Source organism: Montipora foliosa, chromosome 8 (assembly GCF_036669935.1).
Source record: "Montipora foliosa isolate CH-2021 chromosome 8, ASM3666993v2, whole genome shotgun sequence".
Taxonomy (NCBI): domain Eukaryota; kingdom Metazoa; phylum Cnidaria; class Anthozoa; order Scleractinia; family Acroporidae; genus Montipora; species Montipora foliosa.
Window position 1 is genome coordinate 9,992,111 of NC_090876.1, and position 26,378 is coordinate 10,018,488.

General features: G+C 40.8%; 3 protein-coding genes across 3 annotated transcripts in view; 2 read left to right on the forward strand and 1 right to left on the reverse strand.

Annotated features, from left to right (window-relative positions):
• The window catches only part of LOC138012455 (syndetin-like), a 41,259-nt gene extending 21,271 nt beyond the window's left edge, over positions 1 to 19,988 (forward strand). Inside the window, exons 20-35 of the mRNA XM_068859230.1 lie at positions 1,254 to 1,344; positions 2,818 to 2,872; positions 3,313 to 3,407; positions 5,799 to 5,890; positions 6,469 to 6,498; positions 6,793 to 6,870; positions 6,979 to 7,020; positions 9,660 to 9,751; positions 10,820 to 10,916; positions 12,137 to 12,211; positions 13,110 to 13,193; positions 13,799 to 13,839; positions 14,524 to 14,604; positions 15,951 to 16,049; positions 17,405 to 17,495; positions 18,344 to 19,988. Of these exons, the coding sequence (XP_068715331.1) occupies positions 1,254 to 1,344; positions 2,818 to 2,872; positions 3,313 to 3,407; positions 5,799 to 5,890; positions 6,469 to 6,498; positions 6,793 to 6,870; positions 6,979 to 7,020; positions 9,660 to 9,751; positions 10,820 to 10,916; positions 12,137 to 12,211; positions 13,110 to 13,193; positions 13,799 to 13,839; positions 14,524 to 14,604; positions 15,951 to 16,049; positions 17,405 to 17,495; positions 18,344 to 18,466 (1,266 nt within the window). The 3' untranslated portion in view covers positions 18,467 to 19,988. The remainder of the gene's footprint in view (positions 1 to 1,253; positions 1,345 to 2,817; positions 2,873 to 3,312; positions 3,408 to 5,798; positions 5,891 to 6,468; positions 6,499 to 6,792; positions 6,871 to 6,978; positions 7,021 to 9,659; positions 9,752 to 10,819; positions 10,917 to 12,136; positions 12,212 to 13,109; positions 13,194 to 13,798; positions 13,840 to 14,523; positions 14,605 to 15,950; positions 16,050 to 17,404; positions 17,496 to 18,343) is intronic.
• LOC138012457 (major facilitator superfamily domain-containing protein 6-like) lies at positions 19,903 to 23,061 on the reverse strand. The gene is made up of 2 exons (XM_068859232.1): positions 21,517 to 23,061; positions 19,903 to 20,250 (listed from the first exon to the last, which is right to left on the reverse strand). Exons 1-2 carry the CDS (start codon positions 22,961 to 22,963, stop codon positions 20,030 to 20,032), a joined length of 1,668 nt encoding a protein of 555 aa, XP_068715333.1. The 5' UTR covers positions 22,964 to 23,061; the 3' UTR covers positions 19,903 to 20,029.
• Positions 23,062 to 24,501: 1,440 nt separating this feature from the next.
• The window catches only part of LOC138012456 (major facilitator superfamily domain-containing protein 6-like), a 3,324-nt gene continuing 1,447 nt past the window's right edge, over positions 24,502 to 26,378 (forward strand). The window contains exon 1 of the mRNA XM_068859231.1: positions 24,502 to 26,118. Coding sequence (XP_068715332.1) covers positions 24,645 to 26,118 — 1,474 coding nt within the window. The 5' untranslated portion in view covers positions 24,502 to 24,644. The remainder of the gene's footprint in view (positions 26,119 to 26,378) is intronic.

A 26,378-nucleotide genomic window follows, 5' to 3' on the forward strand; every position in this document is an offset into this window, starting at 1 on the left:
CTTATTCAATGGCAACGTCACTTTGAAAAAATATATTTCCGCTATCAATTCTTTCATCTCGTCTATGCTGTATCACATGGCCAGGCAAATTGTCTTAGAAGTGGATTGGTACAAGCAATTTTGAATTAAAGATGGAGACTGCACAACGCCAGTCAATAGGCCATTTCCGGATTGCTGTTTGCCTCTGGTTCAAAACTAGTCTTGGTGCTCAACTATTCAAATGATAATGAGTTTGATTTGCATGAAATTACACCACTCATTTCCATTTGAAATGGTTGTGCACCAGGACTCGCTTTGAATCCGAGGAAAACAGCAACTCGGAAATGGGCAATTTGCATTGGTTACCAGTAGGTATATAAGAAACTGCAAGGTTGCCTACTTGCATTTAAATCGATACATGAAATTGTAGCGAAATATCTTTGAAAATTGCAAGGAAATATCCAATCAACCCTTTGACTCGCACGAGTGATCAGTGGTCAGCATATAAATTCTCTTCACAATTTCAATGCCATGTCAGACAGACAAGTATTGAGAAGGAAGATTATTATCAGCTTAAGAGGTAGGATCTTGATAGAACACCAAATTCTCACAATTACCCAACAAAGAACTCTATGGTTCTAGTTGGGAGAATGAACGTTTTGATCGTTGGAATGAAAGGGTTCAGGCTTGCAAATGGTCTGTTGTTGTCTGAACTGACAAAGAAGATACTAGGTGATCCGGCATTTGCAGTTTTTTGTTTTAATTTTTACTATTTTACTATTATGTTATTTTATCTTAAATATGTGAAACATATTTTATCACCAGCATCAAGTCCGAACTCAATAATTTGTGAACAGTATTTGCAGAGAAGCAAAGAAATGTATCCATGGGCCTGCCTTACTGGCAGCACGATTTCTTTCTCTTCAAACCGATGTCGGATGATGTTGCATGTTTTCTCGCGTTTCCGGTATCATTTTTGATTATCTTAAACTCCTTACTAACCCCACTCAAAGGACAGAACAACTCCGACCCGTTTCCGTAAAATAAAGTACTAGAACCACTTCTGTTTCATTAGTACAAACGCTGACATTTTGATACTCAACTTAATTTCCTCTTTCTATCGGCGAGCGGTATGCCCCAAACCATTTCACCTGTCCATTCTTCTTCAAATTCACATACGAAAATTTGGTTAACGGCCTCCTCAAACTGTTGTGGCAAATTTTGCAATTTGAAATGTTGAACCTAATTGCCCTTTTATTTGTTTGCAACCAAAGGAAATTATAGATGGCGAAGTGAATGACAAGCGAGGCAGAGAACTGAGCCAGGACGATGACGAAGAAGATGATGAAGATGAAGATATTCCAGGTAAAAGAGAATGAAAGAGTTCATAGTTTCCTTGGAGTTCGTGAGCTTCTTTTAGGAAGCGCCGTCGACTTTATAATCGGCCACTGCTGACCAGTGATACCACCGGCGCAGACCGGAGGAAAAAACCCAACTCGAGGAAAAAGGCACTTCTTTTACCAAGGTTAACATTAGTAAAGGGCTTTGGTTGTCCCTGTAGTATGTGTTTTACCCAGGTTTATCTCCATTTTACCCCTGACGGTCTACAGTCTATACATTTTACACCAACCTCCTCGCCTTTTGCTATGGGGAATTTGCTCAAATTATCGTCAAAAACAAAAAATAGTTTTTCCCCTTTGTTGTTTTGCACAGTGCGGCAAAGAAATACGTTCCCTTTATATCTTCGCAACGCCGAGGTTCTAAGCCATCAAACTTCGCAATCCTCTTTGTTTTTCTTACATCAAAAACATGTTAAAGGATTAGCTTTTCAAACTAACCAGATTGCAGTTTGACGACAGGCTTTTCGGGCCCGAAAAGTTATCGGGACTCCAGGACTCCTTTGTGACTATTGTTAACAGAGCATGCGCTATCACGCTTTGGCGACAAGTGAAGCGATAGCATTTTCGTCTAGCCGCCATGTTGAATATTTACGCGGTAAAGACTGGATCTGAGTTTGTAACGTCATCGGATTTGAATCCGACCTTCCACACGATTCCATGTTCTTTGCTCATTTAAAACTTTCCACTCTGGAGAGCGGATTCGCGTGGCAGATTCGCCGGAGACGTGTGGACGGAGGGCGAATCCGTGAAGAAAAAGTTGCGGATTCAAAAATATCGGAATACGTGTGGACGGGACCTCAGTCATCTTGTAGATGTGGTACGAAATCAAGTGGTCGTCTCGGTATGGAAATTGCGTAGGTGGGACCTTTATCGCTCGTAAAAAAAGCAAGCTTAATAAACAAATACGATTGGCGAATTTGTGAGAATGAAAACGCGTTTTGAATACGTGCTCTCGCTCATGAACCCTCTTTTTTGGATACTGAATGACGCGCAAAACACGCGCTTACGTTACGAGAAGTATAGCTTAAAAGGACTGTGTCATGGCAGTGTAGTTTATTTTATTTTAGTTTTACTAATTACTCGCTCCTATACTCGCTATGAAACTTAATGTCAATCCAGAAATTACCATTAAATAACACAAGTCAAAGCTTAGTGACAACAAATGTCCATCGATCATGCGTAATTAAGTTACAAACAAATAGATAAACTTTGAAAAAGTGTTGGGTGGAATAGTTTTCAACAACCCCAGTTACAATCAATTTTAATCTTCAATTTTGCCCATCACTGCCTCTTTTTGTATTTGCTGTGTTACTCGAACCCCTTTAAAACTGGATACTTCAATATGACTTGTCATTTCAAGTTTGCGTGAAAGGAAGTGATGAGATGTTCGTCAGTTTATTCGTGTGCATTTATTTTTCTCTGTTCATTGATTCTTTAGATGAGCTTAAGTTGGATTATGTGGACGAGAAGACTGGCGAAATTCCCTCCAACAGGTAACCTTTCGCGTATCTTTTAGCACAAAACGTCGAACTGGCTCCAAAATAAAGGGGGATGATAACACGTGAATAAACAAAAAAGGGGCGCTTGATTACCTAGAGAGAGTCCGACGACTAAGGGCCAATTATTAATACAAAGTCTAACTTACTGGTAGTTCGCGATTTTCACAATCCATCCTTTCGCAAGAACTTCCTAGAGGTGAGACGCTCAGTTCAAGCAGGTGAATGCCCGTCTCCTTTCCTCTAGCTTTCTCGACACTATTTGCCTATTTGCGACAGTGAACAGGCATGCTATACTAGGACTTGTGTTAAACGCGGCTTTGTCAACCCCCGCCTAACTCTGTTTAAAATAATTGTTCCAAATTGATTTTAATAGATGTAAATCCTATGCTCCCCTAACTACAAAGAAAAAATATTCTTTTAAATTCCTTTTGTAGATTTGAGACATCTGTTCACAGTAGAAAACATCAGAAGTTTCTTTCCAAGGTTCCTTGTATTACCAACACTACGCTCAACGTTCTTAGAGTTTTCGGTGGGTGAAAATGTTCATGCAGACTTTTCGTTTCATATTGCTTCTTTTTGTTTTCAAATTTCCCGGGCACCGCCATCTTGAATAATTGTGACCTTCTACGGTTGTCCTGTTGTTATTAGACAAAAGCTCTATGTGTCAGAACAAAGGGCAACCGTAAAGCCCCGTCGGCAAACGGACGCAACATTGTTTACCAACAACTCCCAACATAATTGTTGGGTGTTGCACGTTGCGTCCGTTTTCACACGCTGTTGTGTGTTGCTGGGAGTTGTTGTACGAAGTTTGAAACTGGTCAAACTTTTGAGCCAAAAACTCCGCACATTTTTTTTAGTTCCGTGATCACCGAAGCGTGGCGCGTTAATGTTGGATCCAGTTAAACAGCTCTTCCAACATTGTTGGGGCCACGCACGCGCATTACATGTGGTCTCCATAGATCATTACCGTGTCGAAAACAAGATGGCAGCCGAGTTTTGTATGTATGCAAAGTCCTATGGGTCGAAACCTTTCCATAATACACTGCACGACCTTACATGGTTGAAAGTTGTTCCGTCCGTTTGCACGGGGCTTAGAGCGGGTTTCAGTTGAGTTTCGAAAGTAATTAGCGAATTACTTTGGTTTTGCATTACTTCACTCAGTGATTGGTTCAAAAATCTCGCGCCACTTTTTCAACCAATCAGAAGTAAAACCAAAACCAATCGTGGCTCGCGCGTGCACATTTTCCCGCGCTTTGTGTCGGTTACATGTAATTACTTCGAGCTTTGATTGGCTTACTGGTTTGTCTCCGTGCTTTTTGATTGGCCAAGGCCAAAGTAATTACTTTGGGTTTGGTTTTACGACACTCATTTGAAAACCGCTCTAACTCGTCAGAATTAGGGAATTTGAGAAGCGATAACGACTACGGCTACGACAACGCCTAAACACAGTACTATCGTTGGTTAAAATGACGAAGAGATGTGCTGCACGTTCATTTTTTTTGTTTGTTTTTTGTTTTTTTTTGTTTTTTTTTTTTTGCAGTGCTCTGCATAACCACGATCTGAAATCACCAAATTTGAGGTTTTGACGGCAACATAAGCATACTGAATCACGGGCCTGTTTCTCGAAAGTCCCGAACTTTACGGGCCATTTTCGGGTGTCACAATTCCCTATGTATCTCAAGAACGGAGAGGATTTAAGGCGTCAAATTTCACAGTCATTTTTCTTTTTGTTACGTTGAAAATATGTTAAAAGATCGCCTTTCCAAAACAAACCGTTGGTATTTTCACAAATGGCTTTTCGGGCCCGGAAATATTTCGGGACTTTCCAGAAACGGACCCCATATGTGATCATTCTCTATTTTTACTCAGAAACCGCGCGTACCCAATTTATTTTTTAGGATACTTCGCCCGCGTTCTGCCACCTGAACGAGATGGAATAAAACATTTTTTTCTCCGGATAGGTGGCTTTCACGTTACGTCATCGCTGCCGTATTGGTGGACGAACACAAACGATCTCTCATTAGCTATTTTTTTCGTCCACCATCAATTGTACATTACCTGATTGTTTTCTGTATCTCTAGGGATTGATTGCAAACCATCTATTTGTTAGGCATCGTCCACAAGTGTCCGGAAATTTGTGAAAACGCCAATTTTTTTTTTACGAATACGGCTTGCGTCCACACGTATCCAGCCTATTTTCCGGCCGTATCCGGAAATTTTTGAAAACGCTCTCCAGAGTGGAAATTTTTTTATCCGATACGAATACGTGGACGTGTGGACGGTCGTATCCGGAAATTTGCGAATACGCTTACGTCATTCTCTTGGATCCAGGCTTCACGGCGAGCATTAAACAAAAATTGCGTACAGCAACGTTGTGTCTTCTTTGTTAATTGCTCTGAATTCTAGTTTGATATCATGCGTTCAGATAAATGCAGCTGTGATAAATTTACACAACCAATACTTTAGAGATCGACAGGATGTTTTGAGATTGTTGACCGTCAGCAGTAGTTCAACTTCATCATCGGTTCATTTATATGTATCAGCATACTTTTTCTTGACTTTTTCAGAAGATTTAGACATTTTTTCGAGTGATAAACTACAAGCTTCGACTGGTTACATCTTGCAGTAGCTATGGCGCGGAAGAAATGACGCCAAATCCCAGTTATGCGCATGCTCATTTCAGGATTCTCTCCGACAAAAGAACTCGGCACTAGAGCAAATCAGAAAATTTCCGGATACAATCGGATACGTGTGGACGGCTTTAAACGATTCGAATACGCTGCGTGTGGACGCGTAAATTTTCGTATCCGCAAAACAATATTTGCGGCAAAAAAAAATTCCGGATACGTGTGGACATGGCCTTTTGTAGGAGTGGCGGTTTCCTTTAGTTTATTGATGAATTGTACAATTTGTCTTGTAGGTAAATATGTGCAGATGATGAACGTTTTAAAACCAATTGCATTTGACGTGGTGATCTGTATGTCCCAACTCTTTGATTATTACCTATTTGCCGTGAGTACTCAATTAAATAATTAACTAAAAAATACTCCGTTCGGCTCCGAGGTCACTTTAGCCTTTGGTTTTCAAGAAATATTAAATATTTCGCGCCCGTTATCTACGGATATCAAGTAACTTTTCTGAAGAGAAGCAACTTCGAGTGAGAGAATTTTCGTCTTTTTATGAAAAGCTACAGTTTGCTGTTTGCCTAATGCTAGGCTACGAGCAGTCCGTCTAACGCCGCTTAGTTAGTCGAGCGCGCGAGGAGAAGACAGGCTGGAGAAAAATGGTCGCGCGAAACTAGGATTCCAACGGCTAAAAGATCTCGTTCCTCTTCGAATCCAGAGTTCGCGAGGCCAATTTTTCTCCGGCCTGTCTTTTCCTCGCGCGGCGGCGAAAGACGGACTGCTTGCAGTGTTACTCGGTGCGAAGTCTTTCTATTAGCCTCATAATCGGCGGTTATGCCTCTGTTGTTCATATCAGACTGTTGGCTTGATAGCTAAGTACAAAAGCATCTAAAGTTTTACATTTTACTTGTTCCCTTCTGTCTCGAACGTATTAAGATGTCATTTTCCTTTACTTCTTGCTTACAGATTGCATCATTTTTTGCCCCAGAAGTCATGGTATGTGAGGCGTATGTTCTTGACCTCTTTCTTAAATACCCATAGCGAATGAGGTTCTCAATGCAAAAAGGATGCCGTAAATGACATTTCAATAACTTTGGCAAATGAGCGAGGGGTTTTCAGCAAAGGTGACAACATCGGCTTACATAGAACGCCGCAAGACAACAACAACAAAAACAATAACATTGCACGCCCTACACACCCTACACACCTTGCGCGCTCTTTGTACGTTTCTTTGCCATATGAATCGTCTCATACCCCTTTAAACAAATTTTGTGCTTTGCTGCTTTTCAGGTGGATGGCAGTGCTCATGGTCTGAGTATCAAACTGAGGACAAGCTTAAAGAGAATTGCCGACAATCTCATCTATCACGTATGCTGCTGTGTTACTCGTTACCCATGCAACACATGCAAAACCACGGTTCAATCCTCTATTTTTATTTTTATATTTTTTTCTAAAATTTTCTTTCTTTTCTATTAGGAACAGGATTCTGAGATGTTGAATGGTGGTATTGACATGAAGGTACGAAGCTTCTTTTCAATTTTTTAATTTTATTACAAAACTATATGCACGCCCTCTTCGTACCCCATTTCAAAGCTCAAGTGCGATGAAGGAGTCCAGGAGTGACTGACTGTACGGCTGGGAAAAACCTCTGTAGTTTCTCTCCGTCAGAGCTAGTGTACTCGTACCCTTAAACAGAAAAAAAAAAAACAAACGGAAAGATTCTCGGTTCCTTCGTGCTATTGGCCCTAACGTCTGGTGCTCTTTGCCAAAGGAAATAACAAATTTTGTTAAAAGCCTTAAGCTGCGGCTACACGAGCGATTTTTTTCTCGCGCTGATGATGCGATTTTTTCAAACTTTGTCGCGTCGCCAGCGCGAGATGAAAATCACACGTGTAGCCACCCTTGAACTGGCGACGCGACAGGTGAAAAAATCGCAAGGAAAAAGTCGCCAGAGCTGAAACTTTCGCGACAAAATCGCAGAGATAGTTGCTCGTGTAGCCACCCTGCAACTTCTTGCCCGCTCTTGCAACGCGACTAAAGAGTATTTAGCCAATGAAATTAAAGTAGGAATGTCTGTTTATAGTGCCCAGGTCTCTCGAAGTACGCGATTCGCGCGGCCTTTAATTTGTCGCCAAAATTTGTCACAAGTGTAGCCACCCTGGCGCGAAGGCGACGCAACAAAATCTGAAAAAAATCGCATCACCTGCGCGAGACAAAAATCGCTCGTGTAGCCGCGGCTGTATAAGTCTTGGATTTTTTTTCAAATGTTTAATATCTTTGAAAACGAGTAAGATTTGTCACATTTTAAGGACGGTGCCTACTATTGTTGTTGCGCATACTTTCTGCGCATCTCGAGATACTCGAGTTTCCTTTCGGTGATGCTCACTAATACAGGGATATTTTTGCGCGGCTTAAAACTATCCGGATAAAGTGATTACAATAGACCTCTTCCGTTATGGCCACCGCATAAAATTTTCTTTTGTTTTAATTCTAATAAGCCTTTCAAGCCTCGCTAGGACGAGGAAAATTCAAAACAATTTTTGTTCCAAAATGAGCCGTGAGGGCAGTAGGTCGAGTTACGTAAATACAAAGGAATCTAATGGTCGTTGGTATTTATGAAAGTGGTCTATAACAAACACTTTGTTTCCATATCGTACGACGGTAAATTGTTAACTTCTCTAATCGATATTACACTTAGCCAGGGGTGTATTGTATTGTATTGAACTTTGAATTTATTGTGTTTCTGGCGTTCTGGTTGGCTCTCTCAATCTCGGTTATCAGCTTTTAGTAAATTTTCAGCTCCGACTATTGCATTTCTAGCTTTTTGATTGGCTAAAAAACTCCGACTATGAGCCAAATAGTCGAAGTTTTACGTCATATGAAAAATAGTGCGCCAAGATGCTCTTTCCGGACGCTTTGTAAAATTGTGGAAATAAAAATCGGCGGCAAAACCCGGTTTGAGAATTTACTAAAACAATTATTCCGTTCGCCCTTGTTGGATATGAAGTGATTATAACCAACTCGCGCTACGCGCTCGTTGGTTATTTTATCACTTCATATCCAACTCGGGCTCATGGGATAATTGTTATATATACCGTATATATAGTTAACGTCATAGAAAATGCGGCGTACGGGGTTTTATTCACGAGTTGTTTTTGACACGAGTTGTTTTTGACACAAACAACGAGTGAATAAAACCCCGTACAAAGCACTTTCTATGTCGTGAACTGTTTATTACACATAAGACGAGAATTTTCATTAAAATAGTTTTCTGAACGCAAATTAGAAACAAAAACTCACTAACAATAGAACCAAATGCAAATTTAATTTAATTCAATAACAAAGTACGATTTGCACGAGACGCAAGAGATGCACGAGTGATTGGCATGGAAACGCCTTTACGCTATCGTTGATTGGTTATACTTCCACATGCGAAATAGCTGTACGCCATTCTGATTGGGTGTATAAGCCTTTTCCACATGTGAAAATAAAGCGTATAGGTTTGCACAAATGAGCTTTATGGAATAAAATTCTCATGTTATGTGTAGTAAAACCTTACATGGAAGCCGATTGCGCTGGTCGTTTTATAAATTTGAAACAACTTCCGGTCGTTTTGTAAAGTTGAAATGACTTCCAGTTGTTCTGTAGAAATTGAAATAATTTCCAGTCGTCTTGTAAAGGCGAAACATTTTAAGAGTCGAGGTGAATGAAATTTAACAAAACCATTATTCCTTTCGTGCTTGATGGGTGCGAGATGGGTTACAGCTTGGGGGCATGAATGTCGTATTTTCTTAAATTGACAGGCAATATTGTTTTGCTGCGGATACAGTTTTAGCTTTTGTGTTACCTTTCTTCATTGGGTGCTTCCACCCGCCTGGATTAGTCTCTGCGTGTTTAAAGTTGCTGTTTGTTTTTTTGGTAGTGATCTTAAATTATTGTTGTTTTTGTTACACTGAGAAACAAGTGGATTTGTCGAGTTTGAGCCCAGCTTAGCAATGAGATGGCAGTCCCTTGGTGATTGTTGGTGGAGAAAGTTGATAAAATAACAGCATTCACACCCGTATTCGTCGCTACTGTTCCCTCTCAGTTGGTCGCCTTATTTATCCCTGTAAAAATTAAGGCCAACTAGTATTGTTCGGTCTACTTCCTGTCCACAGGTACCGCACCCTTACTTGTCAGCTCTTGTGGATCTCTCGAGAGTTGACACCATGTTTGGTTTGTCCGAGAGAATCATTGCCACCGAGTCATTGTAAGTGTGACGTTTTTTTCCTATTAACATCGTCGATAAAGCCGATAGTACAAAAATGAAATTTTCGTTGATCAAGATCTCTTAGAGGTGTTAAACGGCTTGTCGACAAACCATCCCAAACTAAGTACATGTACTGTAGTCGAGTACTACAAACGACGAAAATGGAATGAGGCAATGATACTCCGACACAAATGTAACTCGAGGTGTTTTCAAATGTAAAGCGTCCGTGGAACTGATGAAAATTTGAGGCGCCTGACTTAATAGAGGCCGCAGACCAGCGGGACAGATTGCCCATTCAGAACCTAAATAAACGACATAGCTCCACATGAGTTGTAGTAGCTCAATGGGTAGAACGTCTGATCGGTGTTACGGAGGTCGTGGGTTCGAATCCTGCCTTGGACGCAAATTCGTGTAGCCCGCACCAAGCACGCGAAATCCCGTGCCAGCAGCTCACGATGAGTGTGACTGGTTGCAAAGGTGGCGCTAGATTAAATAAGCATTGAATAATCGCGTGATTAATGCTTTCCAAACTTCGACGTCGCTATCCACGAGAGAATACAGTTCAAAGCTGAAATTTTGTCTCAGATTTAATTTTTCACCTTCCTGTTACTGATTAATTATTGTTTTATTCCTGAATATCTAGCTTGCGATGCATCGATTGAAATTTTACTTACATGATAAATACAAGGAAGTTCTACCGAAAAATTATTGGAACAATTATGAGTGGGATGTAATCCTCCTATCCTTAATCGAAATGCCTACTAGAAAATTATTCAAAGAGCAATCTTTCTGTATTGCATCGCTTAGTATTAATCACTTCCTCATTAAGTGATCATTACGTTTCTTGTTTCCTACAGTGAGCTTATTTCCTTTTATCAAAAGATTAATTTAATCCGAAGAGCATATCTCTGGTCACTTACATTTTAGCTCTTCTCCGTTTTCTCCTTTATTATTAGTCCTGTTACTTCTGGAACTAGTTTGAAACAGGTGAAATAAATAAAAAATGCATATCACTTCAAAAAATCTCTTATATGACACTGCACGATGCATTTCTGTTTTTTCTTTCAGAGTATTTTTGGCGGGACAGTTTGAATTTCTACATTCTAATCTTGAGTCAATGATTCCTGTTAATAAGCGAGCATTTCTCTCACAGTTTTACTCTCAGGTAAGCACATTGAGCTTCTCTTTTCACAAAAAGAAAAGTTTCTTTCGAACTCTTCGATTATTGGGGTTGCTGAGGGGAGTTGATTATTCTCGTCCCCAGAGCCTTCCGTTCCTTTTGGTCTCGTGGTCGGTAGTTGAAAAAAAAAAGTTGGCGCAGATGCAATGGGGACAGCGCTCGCCAACCATCTGGCTCAGTTGTTTGAGCGTCGAACTACTGTTCGGGAGGTCGAGGGATCAAAACTCCGGCTGGACCATTTTAAATACCTGAGGATAAAGTATTGCCTCTGTAATGATAACTGCTGATTTTTTTTTTTTTTTTTTGGGGGGGGGGGGGGGGGGTGGGGCGGTGCGGGGCGGGGCGTAAAAGAGGTGTATTATGGGATTTGTGCAAGTAGTGAATAGAAAGAGATGATGGTGATCATGATGATCATGATACCTCCAATCTCTTTGTTGGGAGTTCGATTTTGGTGTCGGCGTCTTATGTGGGTTGAATGTTTTTTTAGTTCTCATCTCAGCTCCAACAGTTTTATCTCCAAATGAGCCCTGTTTTTTCTTTGTCCTAAATGACACAATACTTCATTTCAAAAATGTCCGGTCTCCAGTTAGTGCTCAGGGGAACACCACTCACTGACACTTCAGTAAACTTTGTTTTTAGCATGCAAAGCATATTTATTTTATTTTTCGCAGTGCAACTAACGTTAACTTCAACCGGCGGAGACGTCGCTATCGATCCATCTTTTTTTTAATGTCAAGAACAAATGCAGTTCTTCATTAAAACCGTTTTTGTGACGTCGTCTCAGGAAGCGACCCGTTCCTCTCACTAGCTTGAACAGACTAAGAGTTTTAATTCGCGGAGAAAACAGCAATACTTGATTACTATAAGTAAATGGATATATCTTAGTAGCGTAAGGTATTGGGGTGAGCTATCCGGGAACGTATTTTGTAGGAAAAACGTTAAGCTGAGAAGGAGAATAAAGACTATTGTTTTTTCCCTTGTGCCTTGGTGTATACCACACAATTGAGGAGTGCTTTTCGGGCGTTCTGATTGGTCAAGATGATTTGCAAATTACTGTTTACTTGTGAGCAGCGGACGAGAAACAAAACGGCTTCCATAAAATGCAATCAATTAACTTCTTGGTTTGTGGATTATTCAACTTGTGTTTTGACACTACTAAACTAGTGTCAGTGAAGATGATGGACTTGAATGTTTCAAATTTGTAGACGGTGACAACTGCGCAAGAGTTGAGAAGACCAGTCTACCGAAGTGTGGCATCTCGAGTTATTGACTATGATAAGGTACATAAAAGTAAAAATTTCCTTGAGGGGAATATGCTTCAGCGTTAGTGTATTTCAAATTTGAAATAAGCATGATCAAAACACCTCCCAAGATCTCCTTCCCAGCGGGGGTGCAGGGATGGCGCAGTGGTGAGAGTACTCTCCTCCCACCAGTGTGGCCCGGGTTCGATTCCCGAAGGGTTGAGTTTGTCGGTTCTCGACTCTGCACCGAGAGGTTTTTCTCCGGGTATCCGGTTTTCCCCGCTCCTCAAAAAGCAACATTTGACTTGATTGCGTTTATTGTTGATTCCAGTTTAAAATGTCCCCAGTAGACCAAGGTCGATATATTAAAATGCAGTCCTAAACAAAATACATCATCTCGAGGCTCAGGGGAAGAAATAGAAGGATTGGTAGGATTGGTATGAGTTTATTCCCCAGAGCCTGAGATGATGCCTTTTGTTTTGCACTGAATTTTAATATATTAAAAGTGGGCTATTGCTGCTCCAGCGCTAGAACAACTGGGCACTTAAATAAAGTTCCTTCCTTCCTTTCCTCTCCTTGTTGGTCAAATCATCAAAATGGTGTGTTATCAAGAGTACAGACACACAAAGCTGACGCCAAAGAAAATCGCTTCTTAAAAATTTCTAGTACCCAGTTCTTCTCTCTTGCATGTTTGTGTTGCAAATCCTCGCAAATCAGATTTGATCTAAAGGTCTAACGAAACCAGCGAATTGTTGATGGCTTACTTCGACAATTATAAACCACGTTATGGCGCGTTTACCGATGAACAACAGGAAGTGCGCGCAAAAAGCTAGTAAGAATGAGCTGATGAGCGCTTAAGGAATTTTACTGTTGTAGTAAAGTGCGCGCTTTCGTTTTATTTGCTGAAGCTGTTTGGAAATCATTTGTTGTTTTTTAGACGCTGCAATTGATGACAGGAGTTCGATGGGACATCCGGGACATCATGTCACAACACAACGCTTATGTAGACATTCTTGTTCGGGTAAAAACCGTTTGCTTGTATCTCTGATGTAATTCCGTAAACCAAATTTGCCGCTTTTACTTTAAACTTAATTTACTGCTTGTCATTTTAGAGCTCTTTTTTATTCAAAAGTTCTTTAAATCGGAGAAAGAGAGACGAAAGCTTTCGCCTATCCCATAAAATAACCTCCTTCAAGAGTCAATTAGATAAATATCTAATACTCTTAGCCTTAGTCTCTCTCTGTCCATCCCATCCCATCCCACCCCCACTTTTTGTCAATCAGACAAGGATGCGTAGAGAAAAATTGTGCAATAATCTGTCCTTGATATTTTGCAAGACGCCGCCTGCTTTTTCTGGGGGGTGGTGGGGGGGGAGTGGGTGGGGCTTTAAGATCTTAAATTAATCAGTCACCACGGTTCGTCTGTTTTGCTGCTGATAACTGTCGATTGTCATCTTTATATCTTTGATTATCAGCCACTCTTGGATGAATTCAAACAAAAGTAGAGGTTTTTCAATGTTTTCCCACTTCCTTTGCTCGCCTTCAGTGTGCTCGTTGTTTAGAAGAGACTTTTCGTTTTTGCCATTGCATCTCAACGAAGTGATTTATTTTAATTTATTTCGAGCAGGAATTACAGGTGTTCAGTATGAGGCTGGCGCAGTTGGCAAAGTAAGTCAGAACTCGACCACGTTGCGAACATTGGGGTGGTTAAAAGTCAGATTTGAGATGAATAGATAGTAGTTTTTTGCTGAGATGAATGCAACTTTTCCCAACTTTCATTCCCTCTTAAGTGAAAAACACGAGCTGTTGGAGTTTTCGATAACACATACGATATTGCTAGGTCCAATAAAGATGTGTCACTGAAAAAAAGATTTTGTTATCTAGTTAGGGCATTTGTGTAATATTCTTAAAGTGGCCCCTAATTTTCTTGCAAATTTTACCTGTTGTTTTTTTTATACCGGGGGTCGTAGATAATTCTTAATATGAAAGCTATGAACAAAGTCGTATGGCTTTGGTAGTAAACTGAATCCATCGTGACAATGGCCAATGACGTGAAATTCGACTTCCTTGAAACGCTCATCAATCGCCTTCGAAGAAAGCAGCCTATATGATATTTCTAACCGTTTGTATTAGCAGCCACATGTAAGCTTTGCAGGCCTATTTTAAGATGACTTTAAAGACGACAGCAAGCTCCATAAGGTTAATTGTGTTAAGTTTATTAAAGAAAACTTTAGAGCAGTATGAAGCAGTAACACTCTTTAAGAAATTAGTCTGTTTTGACGGATATTCTTGGATAGCATTGAAAAGGCCAGTTTGAAGTAAAATTTCTGCTATCTTTTTAACTATCCTCAGACAAATTCCAGTGCCACAGGACGCTCGCACGGTGTTATGGGACCACTGTGTTCGCCTTGTAAACAGGACTTTTGTTGAAGGGTGAGAATGTCATGAAATTTACCGTACTATGAAAGTGAGACTAACCCTACACATTTCTTCTGGCTTGAGATACACTTCGTATTGGACTGGTTCCCATGTCTAGCAAAAAACCACAATCCGTTCTTTATTTTTTAGTTACCGGAGTAAACCGTTGGCTATTCTTTCATATACCGGATCTGTAGTAATAGGCCATTTCCGAGTTGCTGTTTGCCTCGGTTTCGAAGTGAGCCTTGGTGCTCAACTATTGTAAGGGAAATGAGTTTGATTTGCATAAGAATACACAACTCGTTTCCATTTGAATGGTTGTCCAGGACTCGCTTTGAAACTGAGACATGCAGCAACTCGGAAATGGGCTATTGATGTCCATGAAACAAAAGAACAAGGCGAACATAACAATACCTAATTAGGAAGGCCTAATTGGAATAACAATGGTCCGGTATATGAAAGTCTACCCAAACCATCACTAGGGAGTTTAAGAAACTGCAACTGCTACGTCAAGGAGGACGTCACTTCTAAATAAGTCTTTGAGATGTCTTAATTTCTGATTGCTCCATCTTGTTCGCGTTCTACAATGTTTGCAAAATATCCTAGAACTGCATCAGTGGTACGAACGGTTTTGAAGTAAAGGGAGAGAATGAAACATCCACTGTTGTATGCTCACGATGTGATCAAAACCTTAAGCCCTGGCCAAACTATCGAACGAAGTTGGATTGAAGGCTCCAACTTTGCTCGATCCAACATTGTGCGACGGTTTGGCGGCCCAATGGGAAGATGTTCGTCCACCATCTTTTGTTCGATCAAATGTTGGAGAGTTTGCTTTTGAACAAACATTACGATACAACCAACAATTCTGTTTGACGCAGCAATGTTGCAATGTTTTGCCGCTCTTCCAACAAATTTGTGTCCTGGGGCGTCCCGAAAACTTTTCGGGCCCGAAAAGCCATCTGTGAAATTGCCAACCGCTTGTTTTGGAAAGTCGGTCTTTTAACATGTCTTCAAGGTAACAAAAAGAAAAATAACTGAAGTTTGACGAATTAAATCCTCTCCGTTCTTGAGATACAAAAGGAATTGTGACACCCGAAAATGGCCCGTAAAGTTTCGGGACAATCGTCATCTGGATTTGGTGTAATGGCCTACAATATGCGATAAATGCGTTGAACCACAATTATCAAAAACTCATCTTTGTTACATTTTTCACTTTGCGTAACTGTCACGAATTCTCCCAACTCCCCCTCGTGTTTAGATGATGCTACGGAAACACGGAAAACGTCCTCTATTGCTTAAACATCATTTCGTCATAACGTGAAATGAACTTCTTTTATTCTGTTCTGCTACTTTTTTGCTAGGTTTGCAAGTGCTAAGAAATGCAGCAACGAGGGACGCGCATTGATGCAGCTTGATTTCCAACAGTATCTAATGAAGCTGGAGAGACTAACGGATATACGGTAAAAGAAATGCTTCGTTTAACAAGAATGAAAAGAACTATTTAAGGAATAAAGTGCTTTCTCCCATACGGCCCTCAAGGGTGGAATAAGTGCTATGCTGATTTTTGGTGGGGTGCAAGCACAAACTCGTTTAGGGGTCCGTTTCTCGGAAGTTCCGAAACTTTTTCAGGCTTGTTTCGAGGACCATAAATCTCTTTGTAACTTAAAACCGAGGCCTTCTTGAAGTATGAAACTTTGCACTGAGTTATGTTGTATTTTCGGATCTTGAAAATCTTGTTTAAGACCAGGGGTTTTTTTTTTATAGGTGGTCGTACATTCACAATTTGGCTTTTTGTGCCTGGAAAGTTACCCGGAATTTCGAGAACGGGCCCCAGGGCATGAATTCTGATTACATTGATGCAAGGGGAAGTGTTATCACCGCAATAGGCCACTTCGGAAAATACCATAATACTCTTTGTTTGTCTTCCCCCCCCCCCCCCCAATTTTGCATAAGCATTGTTTACAGTTTCTCTTGGGACTTACAGTGGTCCCAAGAGAAAACAAAAACAATGCTTATGCAAAATTTGTGGGGAGAAACAAAAAGTATTATGGTATTATCCCAAGTAGCCCATGTTCAAGCTTTATCCCGTGGACTTAACTTCAGTGAATGGAGGGTCCTTACCTCTTTGTCGTGTCGTAGTTTACGACAGACGTTGTCTAATTTAAATTTAAATTAATTTAAATTAGACGTTGTCTAATTTAGTGTTTGAGACAGGGTACATGGTGTTCGAGGGAATTCGGGAGATGGCGTCCCTTGGTTTTTCCTTTTTTTTTTCGCATAATCTCACGGTGGCCAGACATAAAAAGAACCCATGTTAATGTCGAAACTAGTTTACTTTACTTTACTTTACTTTACTTTACTTTACTTTACTTTACTTTACTTTACTTTACTTTACTTTACTTTACTTTACTTTACTTTACTTTACTTTACTTTACTTTACTTTACTTTACTTTACTTTACTTTACTTTACTTTACTTTACTTTACTTTACTTTAATTTATTCGCCACAATTCATGGAGTGGAAGGGGAGAGGAACAGAACTTTTCGTCCCAATTGACACCTAACCCCTATATCCATAGATCAGACCACAACACCGGGAACTCCATGCCCTACTCTTCTCGAATAGTGTGTGGGTTCTTTAACGTCCCACAGATTTTATATATACCCAAGGGTTGTGAGACGGGACCTCCGGCTTATAGTCCTTATCCGAGAAGACTTGAAAGTCTAACCATTTGCGTTACAAAGGCAGGACTTTGTCCTCAGTGATCTCGTAAGTGAGAACCAAGAATCTTATTGGCTCTAATTTTTTTTCGCAGACCAATCCCTGATAGAGAATTTGTAGAAACTTACATAAAAGCGTTTTATTTGACTGAGAATGAAATGGAAAGATGGATTCGAGATCACAAGGTAAGAGTGTTTTAGTTTTTGGGTCGGCAATTTGTGATTAATTTAAACATCGAAATTATCCCTAACATGATTTAAAACCGGAAAGGAGTGACATTTCCCTTGTATTTACATCTTACTTTACCGTAATGCGCTTTGAGGCACGCATGCGCTTATGTCCAGAGATGCACGTAGTTAGTTTCACGCCCAATTTTAGTATCCAACCCAAAGTGTCCCGAAACGCTAAGTATTTTCCACCAGAAACTCATGACCTTGAAGCGTTTAATTGTGGTTCAGAGTTAAGGTTTTTTGATTTCAAAATTTTCCTTATTTGGATGTAACGTAGCTCGTGCATTTTCCCGCGCGTGCAGCCTCGATCTTATTTTTGTCCATATTTGGGCATAAAATTGGTGTCCTAAAGTCCCCAGCTTTGTTCCAAGGAAAAGAGTTGCAAGTTACACGCTTCAAGGTCACGTGCTTCTGTTTCCATTTATTCCCAACTTTAAGTTACGGGGTGAGGTTAGCTTTTTTTTCTAGGATAGGAGCTGTTTTTCTTTACTTGAGGAGCAGGTTTAGCGCTCTTTGTGGCGTTAGTTTTTTGTATTCCAAGACACCAGTCGTGTTGAAGTTGGGTGGAAGAACAAGAGAACAAGGAGACACTTCTTCGAGGTTGACGCTTACGAAAATCGGCCTGCCTCCAATTATGTGCATTTCCATGATCTTGCAAAGGTTTCCCATAATGTTAAAAAAGTGTTAATTAATGAGGAAAATACGCTTAATTATAAGTAACATATAATAATCGTGACGCTTTGCCCCATGTTCTGGAGATGAACGCTTGTTTGTGAACTCATTATAATTCATTTCGTCTTCAGGAGTACACAACCAAACAACTTACAAGTCTTGTCACGTGCGGTGCGGGCTCTCACGTGACCAAAAAAGGAAAACAAAAACTTTTGTCGATTATCGAGGACATGGAGCGTTCCAAACTTCGGTAGCAAAGCATTTCAAGGTAATGAGGCCAAAATCTTGGGAAGACACTTCAAGAAATGAACCGCCAAACCAGGCAGTTGGATATAGCGACTGGGAGGAGCTGGGCTCTGATCTGTCGGAACCGCGAGGACGCAGGCGCACTGGGATCCCGCTTTAAATGCCGGGAAGGAAGCAATAATGAGAACAAGCATTTCCTTTAAGGCGGGTCAACATAAAACGACAGGCTGATCTGTTTGATTTTTGCTCATTTTTAGTCTTTCAGCTACAGATAGCGAACGACGTAGAGACAAGTGACATTGAGATCATTTTTGTGCTTTCACTGTGACAAGCAGCAGCCTGGCGTTTATCGTTTCACGCAGATGCGATGCCGCGTTTGTCTAATGAGAGGGTATTTACATGATACCGGGACGCACTCAGACCGGCATGAGTTCGTATTGGTCTCCATACATTTCTTTTTTTTTTTTTTTTGCGTTTACACGAGACCTTCCAGGGGTTTCGATATCTTTTCGAATTACCGGATTTGGAAGTACGGGACATGGTTATTGTCCGTTCAGTGTAAGACAGATTGCAACTGCATCGGGAACGAACCCTCAAAGAGGTCTGAAACTCTCAGAAATGTTATTTAACATTCTTGAGATTGGAGGGAAAAAAAGAAAACGTCAACTAAACTCATCGCGTGAATGAAATGCCATCAAATCGATTATTCCGTTTAGTAAGCAAAATAAGGCGATGTGAATTCTTGTTTGTTTGAAGGATTTATTTGCGTGATTGTCTTGTGTTTCTTCCGCCCATGCCCCATGCCCCATGCCCCATGCCCCATGCCCCATGGCCCATGGCCTCCTGAGATACCCAAGTCCAAAAAGCACAAAAAAAGCCAACAAATCCGCGTCAAACAATCGGACGAAGCGTCTGGCCCTCGGCCTTAAACGAAAACCCTGGAGACTCGTCTCGGTTGCTGGACCGAGTCGACGAGAAACTCTCGTACCGGTCTGTAAATGACAACAAATCTCATACCGGGTCCAGAAATTTCAAGCCTGTATGCTTTTGGGTCAACGATATATTTCTTAGACAAAAGAAACCATTTCGTCCCAAAACCAGGCACCAAGCATTTCGTCTCGGTTTCATGTAAAATTCCATACCGGTCTGAGTTCGTCCCTGTCTCCTGAAAAAAAACCCAAAGCGAGAAGGCTTTGATCGCTTATGAAAGATGTCTAAGGTCAATGAAACTTTGATCTCCAAATCTTAAAAATCGAGAAGTCTTTTTTGTAATTGTAGGTCAATTGTAAATTAAATTGAAATAATTACCCTTTACAAATTTTGAATAATGGAAAATGGATGTTTAATTAAATAATTGCCCTCCGTACTAATCATTCATTTTTTTTAAATCGCTGTTAATCATATGGAACTATTTGCCTCAATTAATTGTGTGGTCTTCCAATTGCATGTGGTAAGAGTGGTTACGTTTCTGAATTGTTGTATCATAATAGGATAAATAATTTACATCCTTAGAGATTAAAGTGTTTATATGAAAAGTCGTTTCTATTCTTGAGAACTACCGTTTGCCAGCCTTACTGCATGGCATGTTCAACAGCTTGCTTTTCTATTTTGCTGGTATCGTGGCTGTAAAAAGATATGCAGTATTGAATGATACCGCTGGCAACCAAAGCCACTACTGACATTAACGCACCCAAACGGAATGATGGGACAGCACCGTATGCGTCAATCAGTACTCCACCGAGAATAGCTCCCAGACCTCCCCCTAGTCCCCAGTACACTCCTTGAAGGATTCCTAGGAGAAAATGACAATTATGAGTCGAGTGAAACCTCACCTTACGCGAGAGGGAAATTCTCGGATGCGGGAAAGGAGAAATTCGCGAAACGTAAAAACATGCTGTTAAAATTATTTACCAAAAATCCACACGACATCAAATGAAACCATGTTGTCTCGCAATGATGAGCGCAAATTTCTATTGCGTCGAGAAGCCTGAAAGATTTTCAGGACTTCAACGGGATTTAAACCCGCGACCTCGCGATACCGGTGCGATGCTCTAACCAACTGAGCTATGAAACCACTGACGTTGGGAGCTGGTCACTTCTGAGTTCACAACTTCCCGTGATAAGTAATTATGAGTGAAAGATATATATGAAATACATCATATATTGCACTGCGGGTATGAAATCAAATGAAACCATGTTGTCTCGCAGTGATGAGCGCAAATTTCTATTGCATCGAGAAGCTTGAAAGATTTTCAGGACTTCAACGGGATTTGAACCCGCGACCTCGCGATACTGGTGCGATGCTCTAACCAACTGAGCTATGAAGCCACTGACGTTGGGAGCTGGTCACTTCTGAGTTCACAACTTCCCGTGATAAGTAATTATGAGTAAAAGATATAGGTATATGAAATACATCATATATTGCACTGCGGATATCACGGGAAGTTGTGAACTCAGAAGTGCCCAGCTCCCAACGTCAGTGGCTTCATAGCTCAGTTGGTTAGAGCATCGCACCGGTATCGCGAGGTCGCGGGTTCAAATCCCGTTGAAGTCCTGAAAATCTTTCAGGCTTCTCGACGCAATAGAAATTTGCGCTCATCACTGCGAGACAACATGGTTTCATTTGATTTCATACCCGCAGTGCAATATATGATGTATTTCATATATATCTTTCATCCACACGACATGTTTTGAGCAATTAAATAGAAGATTTAGCTTCGCGTGTACGTGAAGCGACCAATGGAGAACGACGAAGAGCTACTTGTCGTATAAACGCGTGCAAATTGAGCGCACTCTCTCAAGTTTCACATGGTACCGTAACGTTGCTTAGTGGTACAGTTTTTTGAAAGTATTGGAGCTGTTTTAAGGCACCCTAATCATATTTTTCTTAGTAAAGTTCGTGTAATTTCACGCCAAATGGAAAGGTGTTTTTTTGCGTATGGCATGCAATGAGGGAAACGGTTTTATTTTGAAGAGGCATCCTTTACTGTTTTTATTTTGAAATTCCCCACCACGACTCCAAAGCGGCTGTAAAAGGAATTACAGGTTCGTAACTAACCTTGCATTGTAGCCGCGCCTCCTTTAGGCGTGGCGTCAGCCAGATGAGTGACAGCTGTCGACCATGTTGTTCCGTACGTCAGTCCTTCTAAGAATTCCAACGGTAAAGCCCACCAGGGATTCTGAATAATAGAAAAGGATCCGAACAGAATGAAATACGCTGCAACGCTGATCAACATCAAGTTGACATGCCCGAATAATTCGGCCAAACACGCGTTAAATATATAAGCCAGGATCAAAGCTGCAGCCCGAAACATTGTGGCTATACCCATTAGAGATTTACTACCGCCCAGGTCTTCCAGATACCAGTTAAGGAAATTAAAAAATAGTCCATTAGAGAATCCTAGAAAGAATGAGATAATTAGAAAATATGCGTACTGGAATTTTACAAGCAGGGTTAATATCTCCTTCGTTGAGCCGTTGTTTTGGCCGTGGCTATCCTTCTCATCGTAAGTGAACTCGAACATCCAAGCAGCGAAAATAAAGGCAATGGCCATAATAATAGCAAACGTGTAAAACAGGACGTTGTAATTGTTCATGACTCGACCACAGAATCGATACTCTGTCGTATCAAGTAGCCCACCGACTACAAACGAAGCAAAGGCGAATCCTAACGACCCGAATAGTCGGGTTTTCCCGTAATGTCTTCCTTTCTCCCCCAATTTTTGCAGTAAACCTGTATCGGCCATTATAAAAGTCGGCGCCTCTAGAAACTCTCCGGCGACGACCAAAATCATTAGGTAAATATAAACATGAAGAATTTCTTCCTTGTCGTAAACCAACTGGTACTTTTGAGAATTGGAAACTTCAAATGCAGTTGCTGTTGCTTGTTGATAGTTTTGTAAGAATTTTGTCCGCAAAGGTGAATTTCCAATGAACGAGACAGTCGCTTTGCCATTCCTAACTGTACTTTTGTGTTCATGGTCAATTGTTCTCGGAAATTTCAGTGGTTTGTTGTCTCCTTGCAGGTGGATATTGCTTTGTATCAAGTGCCGACGAGTGAATAACGGTATGTCGGACTGGTTATTTGATGGCATTAAATTTTTACAGTATGTCTTTTGTGGTTTGGGCAATAACAAAGCCAGTGTCATTACGAGCCATGATAAAATTGAAAACAGTAAAACTGCCTTTCTAGCTCGATACTTGTCAGCTAAAACTGCCCAAAAGGGCCCACTTATAAATTGGATAATTGGCCGTATTCCCGCCAGCATTCCTACGGAACTTGCATTAAGACCTATCTGCTTGAAATACAATGCCATGTAAGGAAAGGAAGCTCCAAAACCGGCGAAGAACAAGAAATAAAATCCCTTATAGAGTAAGAGCGTTTTGTCCACTCGCAGTTCTTCGCGTATCCAATCTCCAAGTGATTTTGCTCGACTCCTTTCTGGTGATCCCTCATTTTTATTCAACGGTCTGTGCAGTTGGCTTCCCTCATCCTGATCTGACATCTGTTCTTCTCCACGAGTGATCAAAACCAAAGAATAGCAAAATCCACTCGTTTATTGCGGTCTTTGGTGTTTGCTGGCCTTTTTTTATTAGAAGTGCGCTTTGGTGTGGCTTTTGTCCTCTAATAAGTCGCGGGCAAACTAGCAACCAGTCATTTTCAAACAAGGTTCACAATAGTTCACCTGTCAGAAGGACCATTGTTCCACCAGTCACCAGGCTGATGAATGGCGGCCTGACAGGAGAGGGGTGGAAAAAGGTAGAGGTTCCGTCAGAATGAAAAGATGTTGAACTGTTCCTCATCATTCCCTCCCTTACAATTATAGTGAAGTTTCACCCACCCTCCCTACAGTTGGTAAAGATTTGACGACGAAAGGATTATTTCCTTTTGAATAGATGCCTGAACATGATTGAGAACAAAACTTCTTTTACTGCTTAGAGACAGACATTTCAAGCTATTTTGCACGGCTCAGATAAGTTGGCAAATTGTTCAACTGGGTTACAGCCCTTACTGGAGATTTGTTACCATGGAAAACACCTTAACCATCAGGTAATTTCGTGTTTTAAGCTGCTGTGTATTGCGAAAAGGCCCGGCTCCATGGTACTTCAAGAAAAGAATAAATAATGAGACAAAAAAGTTGTAATTTAGCGTTGGCCATAAAGTTGCTATCTTACATTGTTTCTGTTTTGAAAAGATCACAAGGTCGATTGCTTCCCGACTATCCAGTGATAAAAAATAGTTTTTAAATCAGCGAATTTGGTGAGTTAACACCAAGAAAGTGTATGCCAGATAGAGACAAAGCAGCCACAAGTCAAGTCCCCAACCTTTACGTTTCGAATCACTTAGCCTCTTAACAGCGTATGTCAAACATTACCTTACCAACAGATCTCAGTTCGTCAGGAATAAACAGATTCAAGTAATCATGTTAGCATGAAGTTGCATGCAAAACAACGCCTTTCTGATGATTCTATCAGCAGAATCCCTTTTCTCTATTTTTGACAGACTGAGACTAGACAAGGGATTCTTTATGCCTCCCTGATCAGTGGCACATTCGTTCCTCTTGCTTCTATCGCGCCTAGCTCTTAACTTGAGATCTTTTACCTCCTTGAGGCAAAAGTTGTTGAATTTGATTTATGGAAACCTGCCTTTAGTTTTCGCAGATTCTTTTAATCAACCAGCCGAACAAAATTTCAATTTAATTTTTTAATCCATGTAAACCGATGAACATAAGCGGTGTCGAATTACACCCCCTCCCCCCCTCCCACCAACAATCTTCTTAAAATTAAAAAAAATTGCATCGAGTCTTAAATTCCCCAGCCCTCACATTTAATAAAATAAATGGAAAGAAAATAACAAATCAGTTAATGTTTAAAAAATTATATTAAAGGTACATATATACCCTGCTTTTGTCCCGGCATCGTGACCCGCAAAAGATGTGGGCCACCGGCTGTTTTTCCCTCCACCTGTGATTTCAGTTCCCGGATGACAGTATCGCTTTGTTCAAACGCTCAATATTTGCACTGATCTCATACAAATAGTTCAAAGCCTTGTGTAACTTGCTTATTAGAGAGGCTGGGTCTAACTTGGATCTATTTTCGGCAATGGAAACAAAAAGTGAAAAGAATTGAACGAACCAGGACAAGTTGAATTTGTCAAAATAGACAAGTCCCACCAACTCTGCAATAATGAAGAGATTTATTGCGCAAACGGAAGTTCATCTTGCTCGCATCGACAAACCACTCTTAGTATTTAAGCTGTTTTATTTCTTCTTCTTTGGTTCCTTGGCGACTACATTTCCATTCCTGCCTTCGTATTTTACTCAGATTGGTTTCTCGCCATATCAAGTTGGAGTTCTTTCTTCCGTCCGTCCCCTTGTGCAGCTATTTGCTGCTCCATTATGGGGGTTTTCCTCAGATCGTTGCTTTCCAAAGAAACGCATGATTCAATTTTGCAGTTTTGTGTGGCTGATTGGGACCATTTCACTGGCGTTCGTTGAGCCGACGGGCCAAATGTGTCAGCTTGTGTCTCTTAACGACACAGACTCCAAAGTAGTTAACTCAACGGAGATGCAAACGGGTTTCTTTAGACGAAGGAGAACGACTGACTTCTTATTGATGCAATCAAAGCGGATTCCGAGGAATGAAGAAACGAACGATGTCGAAAGCACAGAAGTTACCATCGGATCTGGCTCGGGAAACTCGCAACCAGGGGATAGCGACATGACGTCTGGCAGTGGGATAACGACAGATTCACTATACCTTGGCAAATTAAAAATTACGAAGCAAAACAAAACTAAAGACGCTATCCCACTTCCTTCTCCGTCTAATCTTAAATCAAGTTTCAAGAGTTCCACACCAGACCTTATCGAGTTAAATTTCACAACTAGAAACGAGCTGAGGGAAAATATATCCCGTTTATATAACATATTTCTAGGTGCCCTAGCTCTTGTAATATTTGAGGAGACATTCCTATGTCCAGTTCTTTTTGTTATAGACGCCATATTACTCGCAAAACAAGCTGAGGACAATTCTGTCGTGTATGGACGCCAAAGATGTTTCGGCTCCATAGGATTTTTACTATTTTTCTTAATCACGGGAACTTTGGTAAACAATTCTCAGAGGCCAGTGTGCGGACACATCTACGCCGACTATATCATCAATTTCTGTTTTTTCTGTGTAATGACCATAGTCACGCTGCTGGTTTTGGTTAGATTTGAGCTTCCCTGTAGAGTTCCTGTTGAGTCACCCTACGAAAGGCTTAAAGCGAATTATTACAACAAACACTACGGATCTTTCTTAGCTGCGGTCGCATTCATGGGGTTTTCGCATACAGTGATCCCACAATTCCACGCGTCACTACTAACACAGGCTAACGTGGAATATTCCACGTTCGCTGTTATAAACACCTTTCTACTTTTAGGTAAACCGCTTGGTTTCTTTATCGGCCACAAACTAATCTACTACCTGGGAAGTATTAACTTGTTGTTTGCATCACTCGTGCTGTACATGTTAAATCACTTCGCTTGCTCGTTCGTTTCCAGTCCCTGGCATGTCATTCCACTAGGTTTTATTGAGGGGTTCACGTTTTCAAGTTCCTTTGTTGTATGCGTGACATATTTGGCCAGTTCTTCACCCCTTGACTATATCACAACCATTCAAGGTAAGAAAGGTTGCTTTTCCTGCGTTCATCAGTAACAAGTAGTAACGTATTTTCCGTGGGAAAATTCAACAAACGTGCTCGATTATTTTAGAAGACAAGGCCTGGTTCCTTTTCGAGCAAGTCGTGTTCTCTCCCCAAAATTCTCGCTCGGGGGAGTTATTTCACGCAGGCGCATTCAATCTTTAAAACTGAAAATTAAAAGCTGGTCGTTTCAAATACAAACTATCCTCAGTCGTTTTTCCAAAGAGAATCTAAATTCA